This window comes from Takifugu rubripes, chromosome 9 (assembly GCF_901000725.2).
Source record: "Takifugu rubripes chromosome 9, fTakRub1.2, whole genome shotgun sequence".
Lineage (NCBI taxonomy): Eukaryota > Metazoa > Chordata > Actinopteri > Tetraodontiformes > Tetraodontidae > Takifugu > Takifugu rubripes.
Genome location: NC_042293.1, coordinates 15,070,304 through 15,092,000, shown reverse-complemented (window position 1 = coordinate 15,092,000; position 21,697 = coordinate 15,070,304). Strand labels below are relative to the sequence as shown.

The 21,697-nt window shown below is 55.9% G+C and overlaps 2 protein-coding genes across 3 annotated transcripts; one reads left to right on the top strand and one right to left on the bottom strand.

The window, feature by feature from the left end:
• The first annotated feature begins 84 nt into the window (after window positions 1-84).
• LOC101062095 (fibroblast growth factor receptor substrate 2) lies at window positions 85-8,162 on the top strand. The gene is made up of 7 exons (XM_029841195.1): window positions 85-758; window positions 1,990-2,073; window positions 2,252-2,340; window positions 4,110-4,296; window positions 4,594-4,728; window positions 6,570-6,733; window positions 6,803-8,162. The coding sequence occupies exons 3-7, from the start codon at window positions 2,275-2,277 to the stop codon at window positions 7,826-7,828; spliced, it is 1,578 nt and encodes a 525-aa protein (XP_029697055.1). The 5' UTR covers window positions 85-758; window positions 1,990-2,073; window positions 2,252-2,274; the 3' UTR covers window positions 7,829-8,162.
• A 941-nt stretch (window positions 8,163-9,103) lies between these two features.
• Window positions 9,104-19,360, bottom strand: nup160 (nucleoporin 160). Of its 2 annotated transcripts, none has more exons than XM_011607684.2 (34): window positions 19,222-19,360; window positions 18,514-18,622; window positions 18,221-18,431; window positions 17,677-17,899; window positions 17,402-17,592; window positions 16,895-17,128; window positions 16,713-16,810; window positions 16,538-16,622; window positions 15,434-15,502; window positions 14,970-15,053; window positions 14,719-14,889; window positions 14,453-14,552; window positions 14,174-14,339; window positions 13,941-14,074; window positions 13,710-13,864; window positions 13,490-13,626; window positions 13,350-13,420; window positions 13,126-13,276; window positions 12,946-13,015; window positions 12,768-12,866; window positions 12,567-12,689; window positions 12,403-12,498; window positions 12,242-12,336; window positions 11,633-11,729; window positions 11,451-11,556; window positions 11,211-11,371; window positions 11,066-11,126; window positions 10,707-10,820; window positions 10,483-10,606; window positions 10,303-10,404; window positions 10,075-10,216; window positions 9,661-9,786; window positions 9,452-9,547; window positions 9,104-9,329 (listed from the first exon to the last, which is right to left on the bottom strand). In XM_011607684.2, exons 1-34 carry the CDS (start codon window positions 19,310-19,312, stop codon window positions 9,246-9,248), a joined length of 4,176 nt encoding a protein of 1,391 aa, XP_011605986.2. In that variant the 5' UTR covers window positions 19,313-19,360; the 3' UTR covers window positions 9,104-9,245. The 2 variants fall into 2 exon arrangements, with proteins under 2 accessions (XP_011605986.2, XP_029698003.1); XM_029842143.1 differs by having other exon boundaries at window positions 10,707-10,817.
• Between the last annotated feature and the right edge of the window lie 2,337 nt (window positions 19,361-21,697).

Below are 21,697 nucleotides of genomic sequence, written 5' to 3'. Positions count from 1 at the left end.
ACAACATTTAACTCAAACATGTTTCTTTCGTCTCACACGCAGGTGACGTCACGACCACGTCACGTATTAAACTTTGTTTAATGTCGCAATTATCACCGATTATCTGCAATAATCGCGCAGTAAATCCCGAGCAGAGCCTTTGAGGCGGCTGCTTCCCTGCAGCATCGGTACCTGCTCCGACACGACGGCTCACTCACGCCGCAGGAATGCGTGGCGGCGCGTGGGACGCGCACATTTGCGGGTGTTTAGCAGAAGGAGCAATTATCTTTAACTGATGACTTTTGTGTTCGTCACTCGCTCGGGCTCCGCGGGGAGAGGCCCGGCGCATGCGCAGTCCCGCGGGGCTCCAGCACATTGGGAGCCGAAACTCTCGGAAGTTCAGCAGTGATTTAGCCGACAGGCTAGCGCCGTCCGACCGCAGCAAACTTGTTTTTCACCGATAAAAAGTGCGTTGGGACGGAGCCCGACGGCCCACCGCGAAGCTCGGCGGACCGCCGATGGACCTGAGCCGCTTTTCCGCGGTCGTCGTGCGCGAAGGCGAGCGGTAGCCACGTTTGGAAGAAGTTGTGATTGTTTTTTTGGCGCTCTAGCAGCGCAGAGGAAAGATGGAGGCTCTGCGGGTGTAGCAGCGCGCTAACGCTAGCTGGCTTCTCCCCGGACGACCCAGCGTCGCTTCGGGACGAATCCGAGCTGCTTCGCCGCCGTGTGGATGTCGGGGACCTTCGGCCACTGTAACCCGCCACCCACGACCGTGTCCCGTAAGTATGCCTCCATTCCCCGTCCGTCCTGGCCGCGGTTAGACGGAGCCCAGCGAGCGGACTGCGTTGGTGTGTCTCGGGACGCTAGCTAGCTGGTGGCTAACGGGGAGCTAAAGCCTGCGGCGGCTGCCCCGGCCAGCGGACAGGGCGTCCTCGCCCCCGTCTTTGTGGGACACCGGCCCGCGGGTCACCGACTTACTCGCGCTGGAGGGGGAAAAAGTTTCGCCGAACTTGCGCAAGTCAGCGAGCTGCCCGCCCCGCATCAGCGCTGCGGGATCTGCGGGGCTGCGCAGCTTCGGTCGAGTCGGACCTGCCCGAACTGTCCCAAATGTCCCGCAGACATCGGCTTCGTCCCCCAGCGGTTTAGGTCGCCACCGGCAGGACAATGAATGGATCCGAACCTCCAGGCGACAACAAAGCCCAGCAGAACCAGCAAGTTGTGGAAACTAGTTGGTTGGTGGGAAGTGGGACCAGTTGCGGCCACTGGCGGTCCGGGGTGGTCCGGTGACAGGTCCAGTAAAGTCCAGCCACCACGCAGAGCTGCTGGCGCCTCATGTTCTGACCCTCATGTTCTGTTGGGGACTGTCCACCTGGTGGGACCCGGTTCACCAGTCGGCACCAGCCACCGTTGGCCCAGTTCAGCTGGGACTGCCGACCCGTACGGAATCCGGATCCAGCATCCGGGCACCTGACCTCTGTGTCTTCTGGATCTGGACCCGTCAACTTACTGGTTTAACCAGGATGGAGGGAGAGTGAAGGGGGGGGTGAAGACGCCGTCCTGCTCGTCTCTGCGTCTCCTGTCAGAATGTTGTTGTGTTTTGGACCTGAAGATGGAAGTTGGAAGACGTCCACGGGCCCGCTGGGACGTCCACGGGCCCGCTGGGACGTCCACGGGCCCGATGGGACGTCCACGGGCCCGATGGGACGTCCACGGGCCCGCTGGGACGTCCACGGGCCCGATGGGACGTCCACGGGTCCGATGGGACGTCCACGGGCCCGCTGGGACGTCCACGGGTCCGTGGACGTCCCAGCGGGCCCGTGGACGTCCCATCGTCCTCATCCATCAGCCTGATTTTCTTTGATATTATTATTGTTGTTGTTGTTGTTTGTATATTGCAAATGATCCTTTTTCACTCTGTGAACTGTTAAATATGATTGTGTGTGTGTGTGTGTGTGCGTGTGCGTGCGTGTGTGTGCGTGTGTGTGCGTGTGTGTGTGTCTCCGTGCACAGAGCTGCTGTTCATGTTCAGACCCACTAAACCATGAGAGTCCGTCAGGCTGTGAGGATGGAACCAGGACTGGAGGCAGGATCTAGGTGAGCCCCAACACACACACTCTCACACACACACAGACACACACTCTCACACACACACACACACACACACACACAGACACACACTCTCACACACACACACACACACTCTCACTCTCACACACACACACACACTCTCTCACCCCCCCCCCCCCCCCGTGTGTGTGTGTGCTGTCCTCAGACACCAGGTGGTGTGAGGGAGCCATGGGAAGCTGCTTAAGCTGTCCAGAGAAAGAGTCGATTCCAGATAATCATCACAGTAAATTTAAGGTCAGTTCCTGTCTCTGTCTCCGTCTCTGTCTCCATCTCCGTCTCTGTCCCCTGTCTCTGTCTCCATTTCTGTCTCCGTCCCTGTCCCCCGTCTCTGTCTCAGTCTCTGTCCCCTGTCTCTGTCTCCATTTCTGTCTCCGTCCCTGTCCCCCGTCTCTGTCTCCATCTCTGTCCCCTGTCTCCATCTCTGTCCCCTGTCTCTGTCTCCGTCTCTGTCTCCATCTCTGTCCCCTGTCTCCGTCCCTGTCCCCTGTCTCCATCTCTGTCCCCTGTCTCCGTCTCTATCTCTGTCCCCCGTCTCCGTCCCTGTCCCCTGTCTCTGTCTCCGTCTCTGTCCCTGTCTCTGTCTCCATCTCTGTCTCCGTCTCTGTCTAAATCTCTGTCTCCGTCTCTGTCTCCATCTCTGTTCTCCGTCCCTGTCCCCTGTCTCTGTCCCCGTCTCTGTCTCCATCTCTGTCCCCCGTCTCTGTCCCTGTCTCTGTCTCCATCCCTGTCCCCTGTCTCTGTCCCCGTCTCCGTCCCTGTCCCCCGCAGCAGTGATGAGAACCTTCATTCTAATCTGAGATTTTGAGGCTTCTTGATTTTGAGGTCACCTGTCTCCCCCGTCTCACCCGTCTCTCCCGTCTCACCTGTCTCCCCCGTCTCTCCTGTCTCCCCCGTCTCACCTGTCTCCCCCGTCTCACCCGTCTCTCCCGTCTCACCCGTCTCCCCCGTCTCACTTGTCTCTCCCGTCTCACCTGTCTCTCCCGTCTCACTTGTCTCTCCCGTCTCACCTGTCTCCCCCGTCTCACCTGTCTCCCCCGTCTCACCTGTCTCCCCCGTCTCACTTGTCTCTCCCGTCTCACCTGTCTCCCCCGTCTCACCTGTCTCCCCCGTCTCACCTGTCTCTCCCGTCTCCCCCGTCTCTCCTGTCTCCCCCGTCTCTCCTGTCTCCCCCGTCTCCCCCGTCTCACCTGTCTCCCCCGTCTCACCTGTCTCCCCCGTCTCTCCCGTCTCTCCCGTCTCCCCCGTCTCTCCCGTCTCTCCCGTCTCACCTGTCTCCCCCGTCTCTCCCGTCTCTCCCGTCTCCCCCGTCTCTCCTGTCTCCCCCGTCTCTCCCGTCTCTCCCGTCTCACCTGTCTCTCCTGTCTCCCCCGTCTCTCCCGTCTCACCTGTCTCTCCTGTCTCCCCCGTCTCTCCCGTCTCACCTGTCTCTCCTGTCTCCCCCGTCTCCCCCGTCTCTCCCGTCTCTCCCGTCTCCCCCGTCTCTCCCGTCTCCCCCGTCTCACCTGTCTCTCCTGTCTCCCCCGTCTCACTTGTCTCTCCTGTCTCCCCCGTCTCCCCCGTCTCTCCTGTCTCCCCCGTCTCTCCTGTCTCACCCGTCTCCCCCGTCTCCCCCGTCTCTCCCGTCTCCCCCGTCTCTCCCGTCTCCCCCGTCTCCCTCTGAGGCAGCGTCTCTTCCTCCAACATGGAGCTGCTGCAGGAGGAGGCGCTGCCCGACCGACTGGAACCATCGAGCTCGTTAATTAACGCTGACGGAGAAACGAGGAGTCGGATCAGAGCAGCAAATGCTAAAAACAGTGGTTTTAAATGTTCAACGTCTGCTGAGGAGCCGATTCTAGAACCCTCGATCAATGACTCACCCGTTAACCAGCCCGTTAACCAGCCCGTTAACCAGCCCGTTAACCAGCCCGTTAACCAGCCCGTTAACCAGCTCGTTAACCAGCCCGTTAACCAGCTCGTTAACCAGCCCTGAATCTGGGCTGAATCTGGACCTGGTCTTTGTTCAGGTCATTAACGTGGATGACGATGGGAACGAGTTGGGCTCAGGAGTGATGGAGCTGACGGAGGCCGAGCTGGTCCTCCACACGCATCGCCGTGACGACGTCAGGTGGCCGTACCTGTGCCTGCGTCGCTATGGCTACGACTCCAACCTGTTCTCCTTCGAGAGCGGCCGGCGCTGCCAGACGGGACAAGGTAGCGGATCAGTTGGGTTCTGGGGGGTTGAGGGAGGTCCAGCATGGTCGTGTCTGGCGTGGTTATCAGGCCACGCCCACGTTCCTCTGATGGTCGGATCCAGGAGACGAGCGGCGCCGGACTCGTGGCGTTTAATTGACGTAGTCGATGTACGGAAAGAGAATTTTTAGTGTTATTGGATCGGGATGAGTGTTGTTCTTCACATTAACCTGAACACATAGAGAGGCGCCCCCCCACCCGTATCTGGGCGTGGCGAAGCGTTGTGGGCGGAGCCTGACGCCGCCGATGTGTTTGCAGGTATTTTCGCCTTCAAATGTTCTCGAGCGGAAGAGATCTTCAACATGCTGCAGGAGGTGATGCACAACCACAGCATCAGCGTGGTGGAGGAGGCGGTTCTGGAGCCCCCCCAGCAGGCTGCACACACCCCAGCAGGTACACACCCCCCAGCAGGTACACACACCCCAGCAGGCTGCACACACCCCAGCAGGTACACACCCCCCAGCAGGTACACACCCCCCAGCAGGTACACACCCCAGCAGGTACACACACCCCAGCAGGTACACACACCCCAGCAGGCTGCACACACCCCAGCAGGTACACACACCCCAGCAGGTACACACACCCCAGCAGGCTGCACACACCCCAGCAGGTACACACACCCCAGCAGGTACACACACCCCAGCAGGCTGCACACACCCCAGCAGGTACACACACCCCAGCAGGTACACACCCCCCAGCAGGTACACACCCCCCAGCAGGTACACACCCCCCAGCAGGCTGCACACACCCCAGCAGGTACACACACCCCAGCAGGTACACACACCCCAGCAGGCTGCACACACCCCAGCAGATACACACACCCCAGCAGGCTGCACACCCCCCAGCAGGCTGCACACCCCCCAGCAGGCTGCACACCCCCCAGCAGGCTGCACACACCCCAGCAGGCTGCACACCCCCCAGCAGGCTGCACACCCCCCAGCAGGCTGCACACACCCCAGCAGGCTGCACACACCCCAGCAGGTACACACACCCCAGCAGGTACACACACCCCACACACACCCCAGCAGGTACACACACCCCAGCAGGTACACACACCCCACACACACCCCAGCAGGTACACACACCCCAGCAGGTACACACACCCCACACACACCCCAGCAGGTACACACACCCCAGCAGGTACACACACCCCCACACACACCCCAGCAGGTACACACACCCCCAGCAGGTACACACACCCCACACACACCCCGCAGGTACACACACCCCAGCAGGTACACACACCCCACACACACCCCAGCAGGTACACACACCCCAGCAGGTACACACACCCCACACACACCCCAGCAGGTACACACACCCCACACACACCCCAGCAGGTACACACACCCCAGCAGGTACACACACCCCACACACACCCCAGCAGGTACACACACCCCACACACACCCCAGCAGGTACACACACCCCACACACACCCCAGCAGGTACACACCCCAGCAGGTACACACCCCCCAGCAGGTACACACACCCCAGCAGGCTGCACACCCCCCAGCAGGTACACACACCCCAGCAGGCTGCACACACCCCAGCAGGTACACACACCCCAGCAGGTACACACACCCCAGCAGGCTGCACACACCCCAGCAGGCTGCACACACCCCAGCAGGTACACACACCCCAGCAGGCTGCACACACCCCAGCAGGTACACACACCCCAGCAGGTACACACACCCCAGCAGGTACACACACCCCAGCAGGCTGCACACACCCCAGCAGGTACACACACCCCAGCAGGCTGCACACACCCCTGCAGGTACACACACCCCAGCAGGTACACACACCCCAGCAGGTACACACACCCCAGCAGGCTGCACACCCCCCTGCAGGTACACACACCCCAGCAGGTACACACAACCCAGCAGGTACACACACCCCACACACACCCCCCTGCAGGTACACACACCCCACACACACACCCCCCTGCAGGTACACACACCCCACACACACCCCCCTGCAGGTACACACCCCCCACACACACCCCCCTGCAGGTACACACCCCCCACACACACCCCCCTGCAGGTACACACACCCCTGCAGGTACACACACCCCACACACACCCCAGCAGGTACACACACCCTGCAGGTACACACCCCCCACACACACCCCAGCAGGTACACACACCCCAGCAGGTACACACCCCCCACACACCCCCGTGATCCACCCTGGTTTAGCGCTCACACCCTCCTCTGCCTCCTGTCCGGTTCTGGAGCAGCGCTGGGCTACTCGGTGCCGACCGTTCCCAACGGCGTGACCAGGATCCCGTCTGTGGGCGAGGCGCCGTCTCACCCCTCCACCCGCCACCCCTCCGTGGCCAGCACACGCCTGCCCTCGGTGGGGGAGGAGTCCACGCACCCTCTGCTGGTGGCAGATGACGCGGTAAGACGCTCACTTCCTGTTCCATGATGCAGCTTCCTGTTGGCAGCCTCTGATGTGTCACCTGTGCAGGTTCACACCTACGTCAACACCACGGGGCTCCTGGAGGACCAGCCCAGTCCGCTGACCGTCACCACCCCCCTCGAGAGCCCCACCTCTCCACAGTCGCAGTGCCCTCCGACACCTCCCCCCCCTCCGAGGACCCGCTGCGAGCCCCTGGCCCCTCCCACCCAGCCGGAGCCCCAGGTGCTGCTGGAGCCTCAGGGGGTCCGTTTCGTGCTGGGCCCCACCCCCGTTCAGAGGCAGCTGATGGAGAAGGAGAAGAGGCAGCAAGAGGCGAAGGAGGCCGAGGAGACCCCAGAGACTAACGGCTCCACGGAGGCCCCCGCCGAGGTGGAGCCGGCCCCTCCCCTCTCCAACGGCTCCTCCAATCCCGCCACGGCTCCTCGCCGCCATCGCCCCCCGCCCCTCACTCCCGACCTGCAGAATGTCAACAACTCGGCCCAGCGGCGCACCGCCCTGCTGGACTACGAGAACCTTCCGGCTCTGCCGCCGGTGTGGGAGGCGAGGAAGCCGAGCTCGGAGGACGAGGAGAGCGGCGGCCTGAAGACGCCGTCGCTCAACGGCTACAACCACCACGGCCTCCACCACTCCTACTCCCACCCCCTGTCTGCGGCCCTGGAGTCTTCTCACAACTACGTCAACACGGAGAACGTGACGGCGCCGCTCAGCGCGCACCGGCCCGACACGGCTCGCCGCCGCACCGACGGCCCGACTATCTTCAACTTTGACTTCCGCCGGCCGCCGCTGCCGGGCTACACGGAGCCCCCTAAGACTCTCAACTACATCGAGGTGGAGATGGACAACAGCGGCACGAACAGGGGCGCCTCCGACGGGAGCAACCCCCACACGCCGCGCACCCCCACCTCCCCCCTGCCCCCCACCACTCCCACCCGCCGCACCGAGCTCTACGCCCTCATCGACATCGAGCGCACCGCCGCCATGTCGAACCTGCAGAAGGCTCGGCCGAGGGACGACGGCACGTCACGCAAGACGCGACACAACAGCACAGAGCTGCCCACCAAAAGCACTGTGTGACATCAGCCCGACCCGTGTTTACATGGCGCCGCTCGGCCCGTTTATACTCGCAGACGCAGCTACGGACTGCAGCGACCAGTTAATGACTTCCTGTGAGGTCACCTGCTGAGGTGGACGAGCACAGATGAACCTATAGCAGATTATTCTGGTGTTGTAATACCTCTGATGACTGCATTCCTCTTCTTCTATGGTACAAATCAGTATTACTGAACAAAGCATTCCATTTAGCCTTTTCTGAGTCACTCATGCTGCTGTCACTCAGCACTCGGTATGTACAGTAGAGTCTGGCTGCACAATAAATCTTTTTTTTAATTTGTACTCGCTGGAAAAAAAACAGGCCTCGTCTCTTCACTAATCCATAGGGTGAAAGGTTAAAAGGACACACCAGGACACACCATGCTCCTACATCAGGGGTGGCATAAATACTAAGTGATAAAGATGTAAAGCAGAGGAAACATAATTTATCATTAGTCAAATCTGCAGTGGCCATATATTCCTATAGGTAAAGATATATCTAATAAATTATATCTTATGTATCATGACAGCATAGATGTTGAATTTCTTGCAAATTTGAGAATATTTTGGCGACAAAACAAGGTAGTTGTAAACGTTTATAACGAGGCACCGAGCATATATAATATATATATACTGTATATATAATGGTTCCATCAACTAACTGCACGACAGTGGCCAAACGATGGCGGTGTCGTGCGTCCGTGTGCGACACCGCCATCTAGTGGCCACTGTCGTGCACTGGCACACAATACCGCCACTAGATAGCACCACCATCCAGTGGCCACTAGATGGCGATGTCGCGCGCCCGTGTGTGACACCGCCATCTAGTGGCCACTGGATGGTGGTGTCGTGCGGTGTCTAGTGCCGTCGGGTTTAGTTCGGGTGTAGTACCGTCACCGGCCTGTAGGGACAGCAACGTAGCATCGGACATCCAGACGTTCAAGGTTCTAAAAATGACTGAAACGTAAAGGTTTATTTGTAAAAGCCCAAATTTCTTTGGGAAAATCATCTTGTAGAAAATTGTTGCCCAGCAAGTTTTGAAAAATATGTTTTAGGTCATGTACTATGGGTTAAAATGGGGTGTTGAAACCCAGGCCACGGTTCAACTGGGTTTTCTGGTCGAGCAGCTAGGCTCTTTCCCCCGGGCCGTGGTCAAAGCCACGTTCTGCCTGCGAGGACAATTCAAATCTGGCTGGCTTGCAGCCCTCGAGGACAGGGTTCACTATAGCAAAGGACGTAAAAAAGAAACCCCAGTAACACTGAAAATCCAGAAAAAGGTTTATTTTATCACAATTTACAGGTGAAGCAAAAACCAGTACAAACAGTGCATCTTAAAAACTGAATACATGTCAAACAGTTTATTTACATCGTGCTGACACCAAACGCGGTCGTCCAGCTTCACTTATCGAGTCGTCAGTCTGCGCTTGGTCGTCTGCTCCAACAGTTTGTGATAGTCGCCCAGTTTGTCTCGAACTTTGTTGTACACCTGAAAACAAACAAGCTGCGGTTAAAGAAGTTTCACTTGCAGCACTGAACTACACTTCCCACAATCCAGCTGGTTGAAGGACCCGATGGGAGACCGGAGCGGCTCAGAAGTTAAAGACTCACGATGCTGTTGGTCTGACTTTCATTCAAAATCTGAAGCAGCTGATCGATGGACGTGTACGGCAGCCAGACGGAGGATGATGTTGCAGACAGAGGCCTCTGCAACACACACACACACACACACACTTTGTTTCTGGGATCTACACACAAACTCATCCATCCCTCAGAACCTCTCTGCATTAGTGGCGATGCCATGTGCTTGTGCTTGCTACCTCTATTCCAAAGTACTGGTGTCCCCTGCCCAGGAGAGCGTCCACATACTCCAGCACCAGCTCTGCTGCAGCATCCAGCAGGTCAAAGTTCAGGAGCAGACGCAGCAGTGACGCAGCATCCACTGCCTGAAGGAATCATGAAGGAAAGAAAGAATTACACTCGTCAACGTTTACAACTCCTTCCTAACATGGAAAAGGTCTGAATAACAGTGGGGCCTTTCTCTCAGCGTACAGCAGAGCAACAAAATGTCCCCGCTACTCTAAAACGTTTTGGCAGAACTTGTTTCATAGAAGCAACTGAAATAAAAATGGTCCTTTACACAGAAGACAACAGGAAACTTGTATTTGGATCATGACTCAACACGCCCCCAGTGGTCAGCGTCGGGATTACACCAGGGCCCGTAAAGGTCTCACCTTATAAGACTTGATCAGCCAGTCCGGGAGGGGGACACCATGTGACAGCAGCTTGTTGATCACGCAGCGGTGGTACTGAGCGTTAGCAGAGGGGTAACTGTCGAGGTAGGAGGCCAGCAGTCGCCAGGCCTCGTCTGTGGCACTGGAGGGGCACAGACACAGGAGAGCTCAGTCATGTGACCAGTGACATCATCTCAGTGTTGTAGAGAACAGGAAGAATCCAAACACCTGGACTCTTTGGTGTTGACCACAGATGACAGCTGATTAGCAGCCAGCCAGCTCCAGGCTTCGTTCTGACTCTCCTCCCCACCAAACTGAAGCTTGATGCACCTGTGAACAGACGGTGGTCCGATGGCTTCAGTGTTTCTGCCTCCACAGGACTCACCTGAAGAAAAGTGCGAGACTCACTTGAAGGTGAAACCCTCGAAAACTGGAGCCAAACTCAGCTTGAACGTCTGACAGACGGACACGGCACAGTCAAAGAGTCCATTCTGGACCAACAAGGCCACCATCTCCACGGCCGAGGCGCTCCCTGCATGAAGAAAGCAGCTGATTGGTCAAATCCTTCGTGTTTTGGCTATTAAAGGGGAATGCGTGTGTGTGTGTGTGTGTGTGTGTGTGTGTGTGTGTACCAGCAATAGCAGCAGACGGTGGGTGGTGCTGGGCGAGGGTGAGACGACTGCGGGACAGTATGTACTCCTTTTCCAGATCTTTGAGTTCCAGGATGTCAACCTGACGCCTGACTGCTGTTGGAGAGTCACCAAGGTTGAGCTTTATGACCGCATGAGGTCACGTCACCATTTCTGTCTCAATCTTTGGTGTAATTCAATATTTGACCATTAAAATCACCAAAGATCTTCTGCCAAAGTTGAGAGTGACCAATGAAACCACTCGCGTGCACTGCAGTCATTATTCCACCGAGCCTGCAGTACGATAGTTGCCCACTAGAGGGCAGCACGTCTATACACACCAGCAGTTACAGGAACGTTACCTGGTTCAGAAGAAAACTCCCCATCAGAATTCCTCTTTGGAGACGCTCCTGGACGCTCGTACTGCAGCAAACATCAACACCCCCTGATCAGACACGGGTCAACTGGGCGCTGTGTGTGTGTGTGTGTGTGTGTGTGTGTGTGTACCATTGCTCCAAAGGCAGGCTGAACGATCCAGGCATATTCTGGTCTGATCAGACGCAGACAGTTGAGGGCAGCCAGGTAACAGTTCACCTGTTTCTGAAGGCCCAGACGGGTTCGGACTTCTCGGCCCAGACGCATCCCGAACTCATACATAACCGTTCCCGCTACACACACACACAGTAAGTGTCAGTAAGCGGCCATGTGGGTGGTCCTGAGAGGGCGTCTGTTGCTCAGGGTCTGTACCTTTCCTGTAGTTGTGTCTGTTGATGTGGAAAGCATAGAGCAGCTCGTAGTAATTATGAGCCAGCAGATCCAAACCTCTGGCTCGAGACTCGATGATGGTGACAACCTGAGGACGACGCAAATGTTGGGACGTTCAACTGTCTCCTGTCTCACCGATTCATTAGACGGTTCCCTAAAATTACCTCATCGTGCAGGTTGACATAAGGGAACTGGACTAAATCCTTCAGTTGAGAGCGCTCACACAGAACAACGACCAGCTGACGGAGACAATCCAGCTGCCTGAGAACAGAGTGTGTGTGTGTGTGTGTGTGTGTGTGTGTGTGTGTGTGAGAGAGAGAGGGGAGGAAGTGATGTTAGCTGGAATCAGACTGTCAGCAGCTACAGCTGGAGCAGCAGTCCTCCAGCTGGGGGGGGCAGCAGTCCTCCAGCTGGGGGGGCAGCAGTCCTCCAGCTGGGGGGGGGGCAGCAGTCCTCCAGCTGGAGGGGCAGCAGTCCTCCAGCTGGGGGGGGGCAGCAGTCCTCCAGCTGGGGGGGCAGCAGTCCTCCAGCTGGGGGGGGGCAGCAGTCCTCCAGCTGGGGGGGCAGCAGTCCTCCAGCTGGGGGGGGGCAGCAGTCCTCCAGCTGGAGGGGCAGCAGTCCTCCAGCTGGGGGGGGGCAGCAGTCCTCCAGCTGGAGGGGCAGCAGTCCTCCAGCTGGAGGGGGGCAGCAGTCCTCCAGCTGGGGGGGCAGCGCTGGCAGAGATTTCTGCTGAAGCACGGGATGAATAAAGCATCTTCAGAAGAGGCGCTTACATGCTGCTGTCGGGGTTCTGCGTCAGGGCTTCATAGGCTTCAGCGTTGTGTCCCAGGTCCAGATGATGCTTGAATATCCGCGTCCACAGAGCAGCCTGAAGGCAGCAGCGTCTTCAGGCACAACGCTGGATGTGAAACGGTGCTGAGAGAGAAGCGCTTACCTGGCTGGTGACATCGCTCACAGCCTCCGTTATAGCCAGAGAAGCTAACTGGATCACAAGCTCAGGCAGACCCACGTCCTCCAATAATCGCAGCACCTGAAGGGACCCTCAGTTCATGACCTGCAGCAGCTACGCAGCAGCAGTGAAGATGATCGCTCCTCTACCTTGTTGAAGTACTGTAATCTGGGGCTGCTCGCGGGAGCCTCTTCCTCCTCGCTGCCAGTGAGTTTGATCAGAAACTCCTCCTTCTCCACCTCTGTAGCTGCCTCCTGGAAGCACTGCAGGGCCTAAAAACAACACACCCTATGAAGGAGGATCTGGGAGGCAGAGCAGCCTGGGAGGTCCTGGGAGGTCCTGGGACTCACCTTCTGGCCCTCTCCATTGGCCAGGTAACACTGGGCCAAGGCGAAGCGACAGGAGCCGATGTTGATCTGACACCAGGGGCCAATCAGCCGGATGTACTCCTGCACCGGCCGGAAACACACGTGCTGAGGTGTCACTCGCCCCCAGTTAAACCATGTTGTGTTGTTAGGCCACGCCTACCTGCAGCTGCGTGTACTGGCAGTTGGTCACCAGACACTCTGGGAACTGGAAACCAGGATTGCTGGGCCACCTGGGACACATCCGTTAAGGTGTCACCACCAACAATGCTGAGGTGGGATGCAGCCCAAGGTCTCCCGAGCCGGGAACAAGCCGAGGAACCAAAGCACCTCTCAAGGATACAGCAGTTGAGCGAGCTGCTGGACCACGGTGGACATCATGTGACTCCAGTGGAGGAGAGGAGGACTCTGCTGCTGACTGGAGATCTGAGCGATGATCATCTTCCTGGCTACCGTCTGATAGAAGAGCTCCACCACCGTCTGAGGGCTCAGGGCTGCGGGGGCATCAACACAGGCCCGTCAACACCAGCGTGTCCAGCTGTGTCCCGGGGACGGACCGTCACTCACCTGATCTGTGGGCGTAGAGCGCCGGGGAGTCGGACAGCTGCAGCACGGACAGGTGCTGCAGGTTGGCGTCGCTGCGGGAGGAGAGAGCGCGTTGAGAGGGGGCGGGCACAACATGCTAAATCATGATGGACGACACCCACATGATGTCCACGGGGACGGAGGAGGCCAGGCTCTGACCGATGTGTTTGAGGAGATGGTAGGAGGTGAGCATGTGGGAGGTCCGGGGAACCAGGTCCTGCTGGAGCTGCAGCAGCTGAGAGCCTCCGCCGAGGAACACCTGAGACGCACAGGAAGACAGAGTAGCCGAGGCGTTCTGGCACGAGACGCGTTCATGTTGGCGTGGAGGGCTGTGGGTCCTACGTTGTCTCCAAAGCGCAGGTAGAGTTTCTGAAGGATCAGCAGGTCTCTGCAGAACATCACCCGGGTCATGCTCATGTGGCACACGGCCTGGCAGATGAGCGCCACCGCAGAGCTGCTGCCGTAGAGCTGGGACAGGTGGATCCTGGTGGTCAGACCTGCGTGGAAGCACTGGTGAGCAGGAGGCTCCACCAGAGGCTCCAGAGCTGCCCTCCCCCTGACCCCTGACCCTACCCGGCAGGACGGCTCCGTCTCCTCCCCACTCCGAGTCCGTCTCCAGGTCCATCTCCCTCAGCAGGACCATCATGGCTGCCATCGGGTTCCGAATGTCCTGCAGCTTGTTCTGGATCTCCTCAATCACGTTCTCACTGGATTTGGATACAAACACAGTATTTTAGGGAAACTGTGACGGAGCAGTCGTGGATCGCTGCAGCTTCTGTTAAGTTAAACTAGTTTCTGTAACCCACCTGTCATTGGACAACATGTTCTCCAAGATGAGCTCAGCGGCCCCCTCAGGGGGCTCCAGGTGCTCCACAGCTTTCTCCATCTCAAAGGCCAAATCAGGAGAGACGGCGTCACTGATGAGCCGCAGACACTGGACCAGCTGCAGGACATCACGGCCCACCTCCGGATCTGCAGACAGCCGCCCCCACACACACACACACACAGGTCCATCAGGGCTGAGCGCGAAGTGTGAACACACACACACACACACACGGTTCTGATGGGCGTCAGCAGCTGCTCACCTTCACTGATGGGCGTGTCTTCTTCAGAGAGCAGGTACTCGTCGTACGATAGATACAGGTGATCCACAGCAAAGCACGGCAACAGGAAGGAGACGAAGCCCTGACACACACACACACACACACACTCTTAAATGCTGCAGCTGCTTGAACGACCTCACGTGCACACGTTTGATAGCAGCTGTTCAGCTTGGTTAACTCCACTTCTAACACGCTACAATGCAACAGGGCACCAGGAGCCCACGTGCACGCGTGCACGTTGCCTTTACCTTCTTCAGCACACACACCATGCCGGTGTGCTGGCTGACGGTCAGCCCCAGAGGCATGGACAGGGCCTCCTGGTACTGGAGGCAGCAGGCGTAGAACTTGGACCAGAACTCCACCTGCAGCTGCTGGAACTCCTCCTGAGAGAACTCGAACTCCGTCACACTGTTCTGGAGCTGAGGAGGAGAAGAGCCGGAATCAGCACGTTGGCATCGGAACGTTGGTCTGAAGGTCTGAAGGTCTCAGCATCACCCACCTCAGCCTCCACCGCCAGCGTCACTTCCTGTTTCAGAGCCTCCCACGACAGGTCGGAGGGCCGGTCCAGGCCTCTGCGGAAGATCTGGAACAGGGGGTTACAGCAACACAACAGCATGAGAACAGCAACACAACAGCATGACAGCAGCACAACAACAGCATGAGAACAGCAGCACAACAGCAACACAACAGCATGACAACAGCAGCACAACATGACAACAGCAGCATGACAACAGCAGCACAGCAGCAGCACAACAGCAGCACAACATGACAACAGCAGCATGACAACAGCAGCACAGCAGCAGCACAACAGCAGCACAACATGACATCATAACATCATGACAACAGCAGCACAGCAGCAGCACAACAGCAGCACAGCAGCAGCACAACATGACATCATAACATCATGACAACAGCAGCAGCATGACAACAGCTACACAACAGCAGCACAGCAGCATCTCTCACCTGAAGAGCTTTAACAATGGCTGAAGCTGTGAAGCGCAGAGGAGAGAAGAGGACATCGAGGTACGTCTCCTGTAAACACACGCGGGGCCAAGAAGAGAAAAGATTAGCCACAGGTTACCATGACAACAGGCCAGGAGAGTCTGTTCCCAGCAACCAGCCCGCTGTTATTCTCCAGTTTTCCCACTATCCCGGCCTCAGAGTTTTCACACACAACTGCTCCAATTACTCTTCCTGTAATCTGCTCTGTGTCCCAGGAATGAAGGAATGAAGATTAAAGCCAAGCAGGAAAACACGGACAGTGACGGAAGCCTGGAACTGGGAGCCAATCAGGAGATTACGCAAGAGGACCTTTGCATTGACCCCTGATCTACACACTCTGTGCATCTGTGGGGACGAGGGTCAAAGCTGTGACCGGAAGGTCACTGGTTCATATCTGTGGGTGGTAAAGGTGAGGACTATGCCCCCCCAGTAAGAGCCTTAACCCAGGAATGCTCCATGTGTGCTAATGGGACGGCTTAAATTCACACAACACGTCTTTAAACATGGAAAAGCTGCGCTTGCACATGGATATGAGGCCAGAACCCCCCCATGTCTAAGGAACACACAAGGACCAGTGTTTCCAATCACTGTTTCCTGGATCAGCCTTGGCAGGACTCCCGTGCTCCCCCAGGACCTTTACTCCCAGCCAAAGACAGAAGAGTTCCGATCTGCTGTCAAAGACGCTGCCTTTGTTTCAACGTCATTTTAGGTCTGTTTGCAGCTCCCAAACAACAATGACTCTGGCTGAACTGTTACCAAAACAAGTCTCATGGGTCGCTCATAGCGCCTCATTTGGTCCAATAAAACTCTCCTAGAATAGAAGAATGCAGATTGAACTAAACCCAATGTTCCTATTTGACAAGAGCAAACAACTTGCAGATGGTGGTGGATAAATTATTCATGTCCCTGACCACAACTGCATCTGGAGTCCTGCTTTTATCGGAACTGTTCCGTAATGAATCCAATCAGGGGAAGATTTCAGCAGAATTCACACAGTGTTGTTGGGTCGAACATTACGAAATTCACGCTCCCAGAGAGGCGTTTTGAGGGGTGAGGGCTCCTTACCCTGGGGTCCTGGTCCATGCCTATGTGAACCTCTTCCTCAGGGGGGGGCTGGACAAACACCTGATTCCACTGACCGGCCGTGTTACTGCACAGTGGAATGAGGAATATTGGGAAAGTGAGACACAGATCAAAGCCTCTCTAGCGTCACATACAAGACTCTGATTTCTCTACTTACTGCTCAAAGTTGATGTATTTGACCACTGTGGTGTTGGAATCATCCACCCAGATGCCCCAGATGTCCGTGGAGGTCAGAACGAAGTCCACTAAAGTCTCCTGAGGACAGAGACATCTTTGATAGAATTGAGGACAGCCTGAAGGTTGATGGGAGGAAAGCAGCGGAACGCAGCTCTCGTTTACCTGTGTGGTGAACAGGGAGGAGATGTGGTCCAGGCTGTAGCGGTTGTCAGTGGCAACCAGCTGTAGGACAGTAAACTGTCCCCTCTGAGGTACCGCCAGATAAACGCAGAGACAGAGACCGGTGGTGGAGGAGAAGGCCAGCCTTAGACGGTGGCCCTGCCCAGCCAGACGCCTCACACCTTTACAGGCGGGCATGTAGTCCAACATGTCCGCCTCCAGCAGACACGCCTGCTCCTGAAGAGCAACACGCAATCAGAACTTCACCATCGAGAGAGAGAAGAGTTATCTTTGCAGTCACCAGCACAGCACAATCTCTTCCTGTTGGATCCCAAAATACTTCCGCTCGTTCTCAACTGTGATTTAAAAAGTCCAAGAACTTTTCTGGGTTATTAAAGTAAAGCTTTGATGTCATAAAACTGAAGTTACTGATTTGAAACGGCCCCTTCCTGAGCAGGACAGCGTGAGCTGGCAGCTCCAGCCCGGCTCAACACGCTCGCTCATGCTCACCCTCAACGACCACATTCGCAGCTTGTGATCCTGACAGAGGGCGAAGACGAAGGAGTCTTCCTCCAGTTCCCTGACAGCGAGACTAAGGACCAGGTCAAAGGGACTGTGCTCCCCACGGATGGCTGTGGGCATCCATCCAGACAGCCTCTGCATCATGGAGCTCCTTTTGAGCTCCAGGATCGACACCCCACCTGAAACAAGGAAAAGAAAGCTGCATAAAAGCAACAGCCAGGACCCAGTGAAGGAAACCGCAGCATCAGCGAGGGGCTCTCCACCTTGTGTGCCATGTGGCGGCAGAGTAACGATCACAATCCCTCCAGCAGGGGAGGCCAGAGCATAGTGGGCCTCTCCTGACTGACTGAGCCAGGCTGTGGAGGTGATGGGGCTCCCCATCTGCCCCACGAAGCTGGGGATGACGGCACAACTGGACGGGTCCTGCAGACTCTGCTTTCCCACGTCAGTGAAGATGGACTGCATGTGAAGCTCAGTCACAAGGTCCTGCACAGAAGAGCCGGCAGGAACCTGCTGTGATTTCTGGGTGGGTGACTCCCCATCAAAAATAAGATGATGCATTTGAAAGCAGGTCTCAGTAGTTGGAAACCATGTTTTTCTCCTAGTGTTGGTGTATTTGCTCACTGGTTAGCAAGATGTGAACAGTTAGCGTTGACATTATGGCGTTAGCTTGAGTATAACAATGACCCAGATGTAACTGGAATCACACGTTCAGTGACGACGGCCTCTGAACGTCCCTGAGCAGACAGATTCAAAGGTGAATGCAGAAACAGGCCTTTGAACCATCCTTTCCCACCAGATACTCACGCTGCGGTACATGCGTGTGGGGTGGGGCAGCACCAGGCGGTGGACGCTCTGGCTGGTGCTCATGAGGATGACGACGTTGTTGAGCGTCTCCTGGATGTGGACGCCTCCGGGCAGCACGGTGCTGTGGGTGAACTTGACTTTAACAGCGTTGTTAAGCAGGTTGGTGTCCAGAGACTGCTCCACCAGCTGCACGGTGTCGCCACATGTGGACCTGCGAACCAACACGCCGTTGATGGACCCACCAACAGAACCTGCACGTCAATGTGAACCGGACTGGTGACTCCTGATGTTACCAGTGAATGAATCGGTTACTGGTGACCGACAGCAGCTTCCCGCTGTCTTCATAATGGAAGGCGCCGGCGCTGTCGGGAAACTTCACACCTGCGGACGCGGCGCTCACACCTGCACAGAGGACACGCACACCTGAGGACACGCACGCACGCACACCTGAGGACACGCACGCACACCTGAGGACACGCACGCACACCTGAGGACACGCACGCACGCACACCTGAGGACACGCACGCACGCACACCTGAGGACACGCACGCACACCTGAGGACACGCACGCACACCTGAGGACACGCACGCACACCTGAGGACACGCACACATGGTAGTAAACCAGCAGGCCAAACCACGCGGCTGCAGCAAGCCGATAAAACATTAAACACACGTAGTTTCCAGCTCCTCTGCGTGACAGCTCAAGTTAGCGGGTAATGAGTTACCGGGTAATGAACAAGTTTGTGTTGATAAGAGTGAGATTTCCAGACAACATGAGGTAGCGGCGATGCTCTTAAAAGGCCCCTTTGGGTTTAGGGTCCATCTAGCACACATTAGAATTTAGATGGGCCTTTATACTGGGCTAACCGTGTGCAGCTAAAAACGTTATTACACAGCGTGCTAGCTAAACGCCGCTAGCATTAGTTAGCATTTGGGGTCAGCTTGTACACAAGAAGGAAGCAAGACGAAGGCGATGTAACGAGTCTGTTGGGAGCCTCACCCGGGTTCACGGTCACCTCTCGGAATCTGTTCAAAGTTTCCCTCTCAAATCCACAAATCTCTATGAAACTGCGCTCCAATGCCGCCGCCATCTTCCCCTCATGGACCAGGTGACGTCACAGGACGGGCCGCGCGCTGCGCTTTCAAACATTTAAAGAGACATGGCCGCGCGAGGCCGCCGCGGTCACGTGGTGCGACTTGCCGTCCGTTAAATATAATTGATAGACATAATCTGGATATAAAAATGTAAACCGTTTAGTTGCACCTTTCTCTAACGAGTTTGCTTCTTTCCTCCTCATAAAGCAAACATTTTTGAAATCCTACTGACTAACGTGCACAATTAATGATAAAGTTCCAACCCTGTATTTTGTTCGCCCCCCCCAGTAAATTCTTGGCAAGTTCTTACTGCGACACTGATCATAATCATTAAAACCAAAATCTGCAACTTGAAGGTGTTTGAAGAAGTCCTGGATGTAAATTTGTAATCAAGCGTCCTAAAACGAGAAAGTAATTTGAAAGGTGTAATTGTCCCCTCAATAATTGCTCTTGAGAAAAATACTGTTTGCTGTTCCTTATATTACCAACTATAAACTTATTTTCTTTGTAAAAAAATAAAATAAAAAAAGTGTAAAGAAATCCATTAAAATATGGAAGCAAACAGAGGTTGGAGGAGAGAGCAGCATGTCCGCCTGAGCTAAATGTCTGAGATTTCTTCCTTCAGAGCTGAGTTTATCCGCCTTCCCAAATAATCTAAAAAGATAAATATAGTACATCTTTTGCTTGGTCACACCGCTTTAACCATGCACAATATGCCTAAGAAATAAAAAGGCTCTGCCTTTGTGGTACATTTAATCTTTCAACCATAATCTTTCATTGTGCTCATTATTTAATATAGTTCATTCTTACGATAAAATCTACATTTCTTGAATAAAAATCAATCATATGTGGTCTCATAGTTGTACTTTCACTCAGTCCACGGCTGGTTTTCCATGAATGTTCAGGGTCTGTAAACATCACTGGAATCTGTGGATAAAACCTCAAAAAAGCAGCTCGGACGTCTCAGTACTGGACGCCTTTATTGTTGTTGTTTAAGTATATGTTGGACATTTGGGGACCATTTGGAGATTTGGGGACCATTTGGAGATGATCTCACGTCCACCTGATTCACTGTTTACACTAACAGGGTTAGTTAGTTAGTTAGTTAGTTAGTTAGTTAGTTAGTTAGTTAGTTAGTTAGTTAGTTAATTAGTTAGTTAGTTAGTTAGTTAATTAGTTAGTTAGCTCACAACCTTCAAACCTCTGGAGGACCGAGAACCCACAAACACACAGACCAGTTTTCAGAGAATTCTCAGGATTTCTTACCAAGTGTCTTCCCCCACTTTCTGTCTCTGTCTCTGCCTCTGTCCCTGTCTCTGTCTCTGTCTCTGGGTCTGTCTCTGTCTCTGCCTCTGTCCCTGTCTCTGTCTCTGGATCTGTCTCTGTCTCTGCCTCTGCCTCTGGATCTGTCTCTGCCTCTGTCCCTGTCTCTGGATCTGTCCTCTGTCTCTGCCTCTGTCCCTGTCTCTGTCTCTGCCTCTGTCCCTGTCTCTGTCTCTGTCTCTGGGTCTGTCTCTGCCTCTGTCTCTGTCCCTGTCTCTGTCTCTGGGTCTGTCTCTGCCTCTGTCCCTGTCTCTGTCCCTGTCTCTGTCCCTGTCCCTGTCCCTGTCTCTGTCCCTGTCTCTGTCTCTGTCCCTGTCTCTGTCTCTGTCTCTGTCCCTGTCTCTGTCTCTGTCCCTGTCTCTGTCTCTGTCCCTGTCTCTGCCTCTGTCCCTGTCTCTGTCCCTGTCCCTGTCTCTGTCCCTGTCTCTGCCTCTGTCCCTGTCCCTGTCTCTGTCCCTGTCTCTGTCTCTGTCCCTGTCTCTGTCCCTGTCCCTGTCTCTGTCCCTGTCTCTGTCTCTGCCTCTGGGTCTGTCCCTGTCCCTGTCCCTGTCTCTGTCTCTGTCCCTGTCCCTGTCTCTGTCCCTGTCTCTGTCCCTGTCCCTGCCTCTGTCCCTGTCCCTGTCCCTGTCCCTGTCTCTGTCTCTGCCTCTGGGTCTGTCCCTGTCCCTGTCCCTGTCTCTGTCTCTGTCCCTGTCCCTGTCTCTGTCCCTGTCTCTGTCCCTGTCCCTGTCCCTGTCCCTGCCTCTGTCCCTGTCCCTGTCCCTGTCCCTGTCCCTGTCTCTGCCTCTGTCCCTGTCCCTGTCTCTGTCTCTGTCTCTGTCCCTGTCTCTGCCTCTGTCCCTGTCTCTGCCTCTGCCTCTGTCTCTGTCTCTGTCCCTGTCCCTGTCCCTGTCCCTGTCTCTGTCTCTGTCCCCTGTCTCTGTCCCTGTCCCTGTCTCTGTCCCTGTCCCTGTCTCTGTCTCTGTCCCTGTCCCTGTCTCTGCCTCTGTCCCTGTCTCTGTCCCTGTCTCTGTCCCTGTCCCTGTCCCTGTCTCTGCCTCTGTCCCTGTCCCTGTCTC

Coding starts and splice junctions, on each gene's coding strand:
- nup160 (XM_011607684.2), bottom strand. CDS start 19,312: ATGGCGGCGGCATTGGAGCGCAGTTTCATAGAGATTTGTGGATTTGAG. Junction 12,867..12,945: donor GCCAGTACACGCAGCTGCAG/GTAGGCGTGGCC, acceptor CGGCCGGTGCAG/GAGTACATCCGGCTGATTGG. Junction 10,217..10,302: donor GTCAACACCAAAGAGTCCAG/GTGTTTGGATTC, acceptor GTGCCCCTCCAG/TGCCACAGACGAGGCCTGGC.
- LOC101062095 (XM_029841195.1), top strand. CDS start 2,275: ATGGGAAGCTGCTTAAGCTGTCCAGAGAAAGAGTCGATTCCAGATAAT. Junction 2,341..4,109: donor ATCATCACAGTAAATTTAAG/GTCAGTTCCTGT, acceptor GTCTTTGTTCAG/GTCATTAACGTGGATGACGA. Junction 4,297..4,593: donor GCGCTGCCAGACGGGACAAG/GTAGCGGATCAG, acceptor ATGTGTTTGCAG/GTATTTTCGCCTTCAAATGT.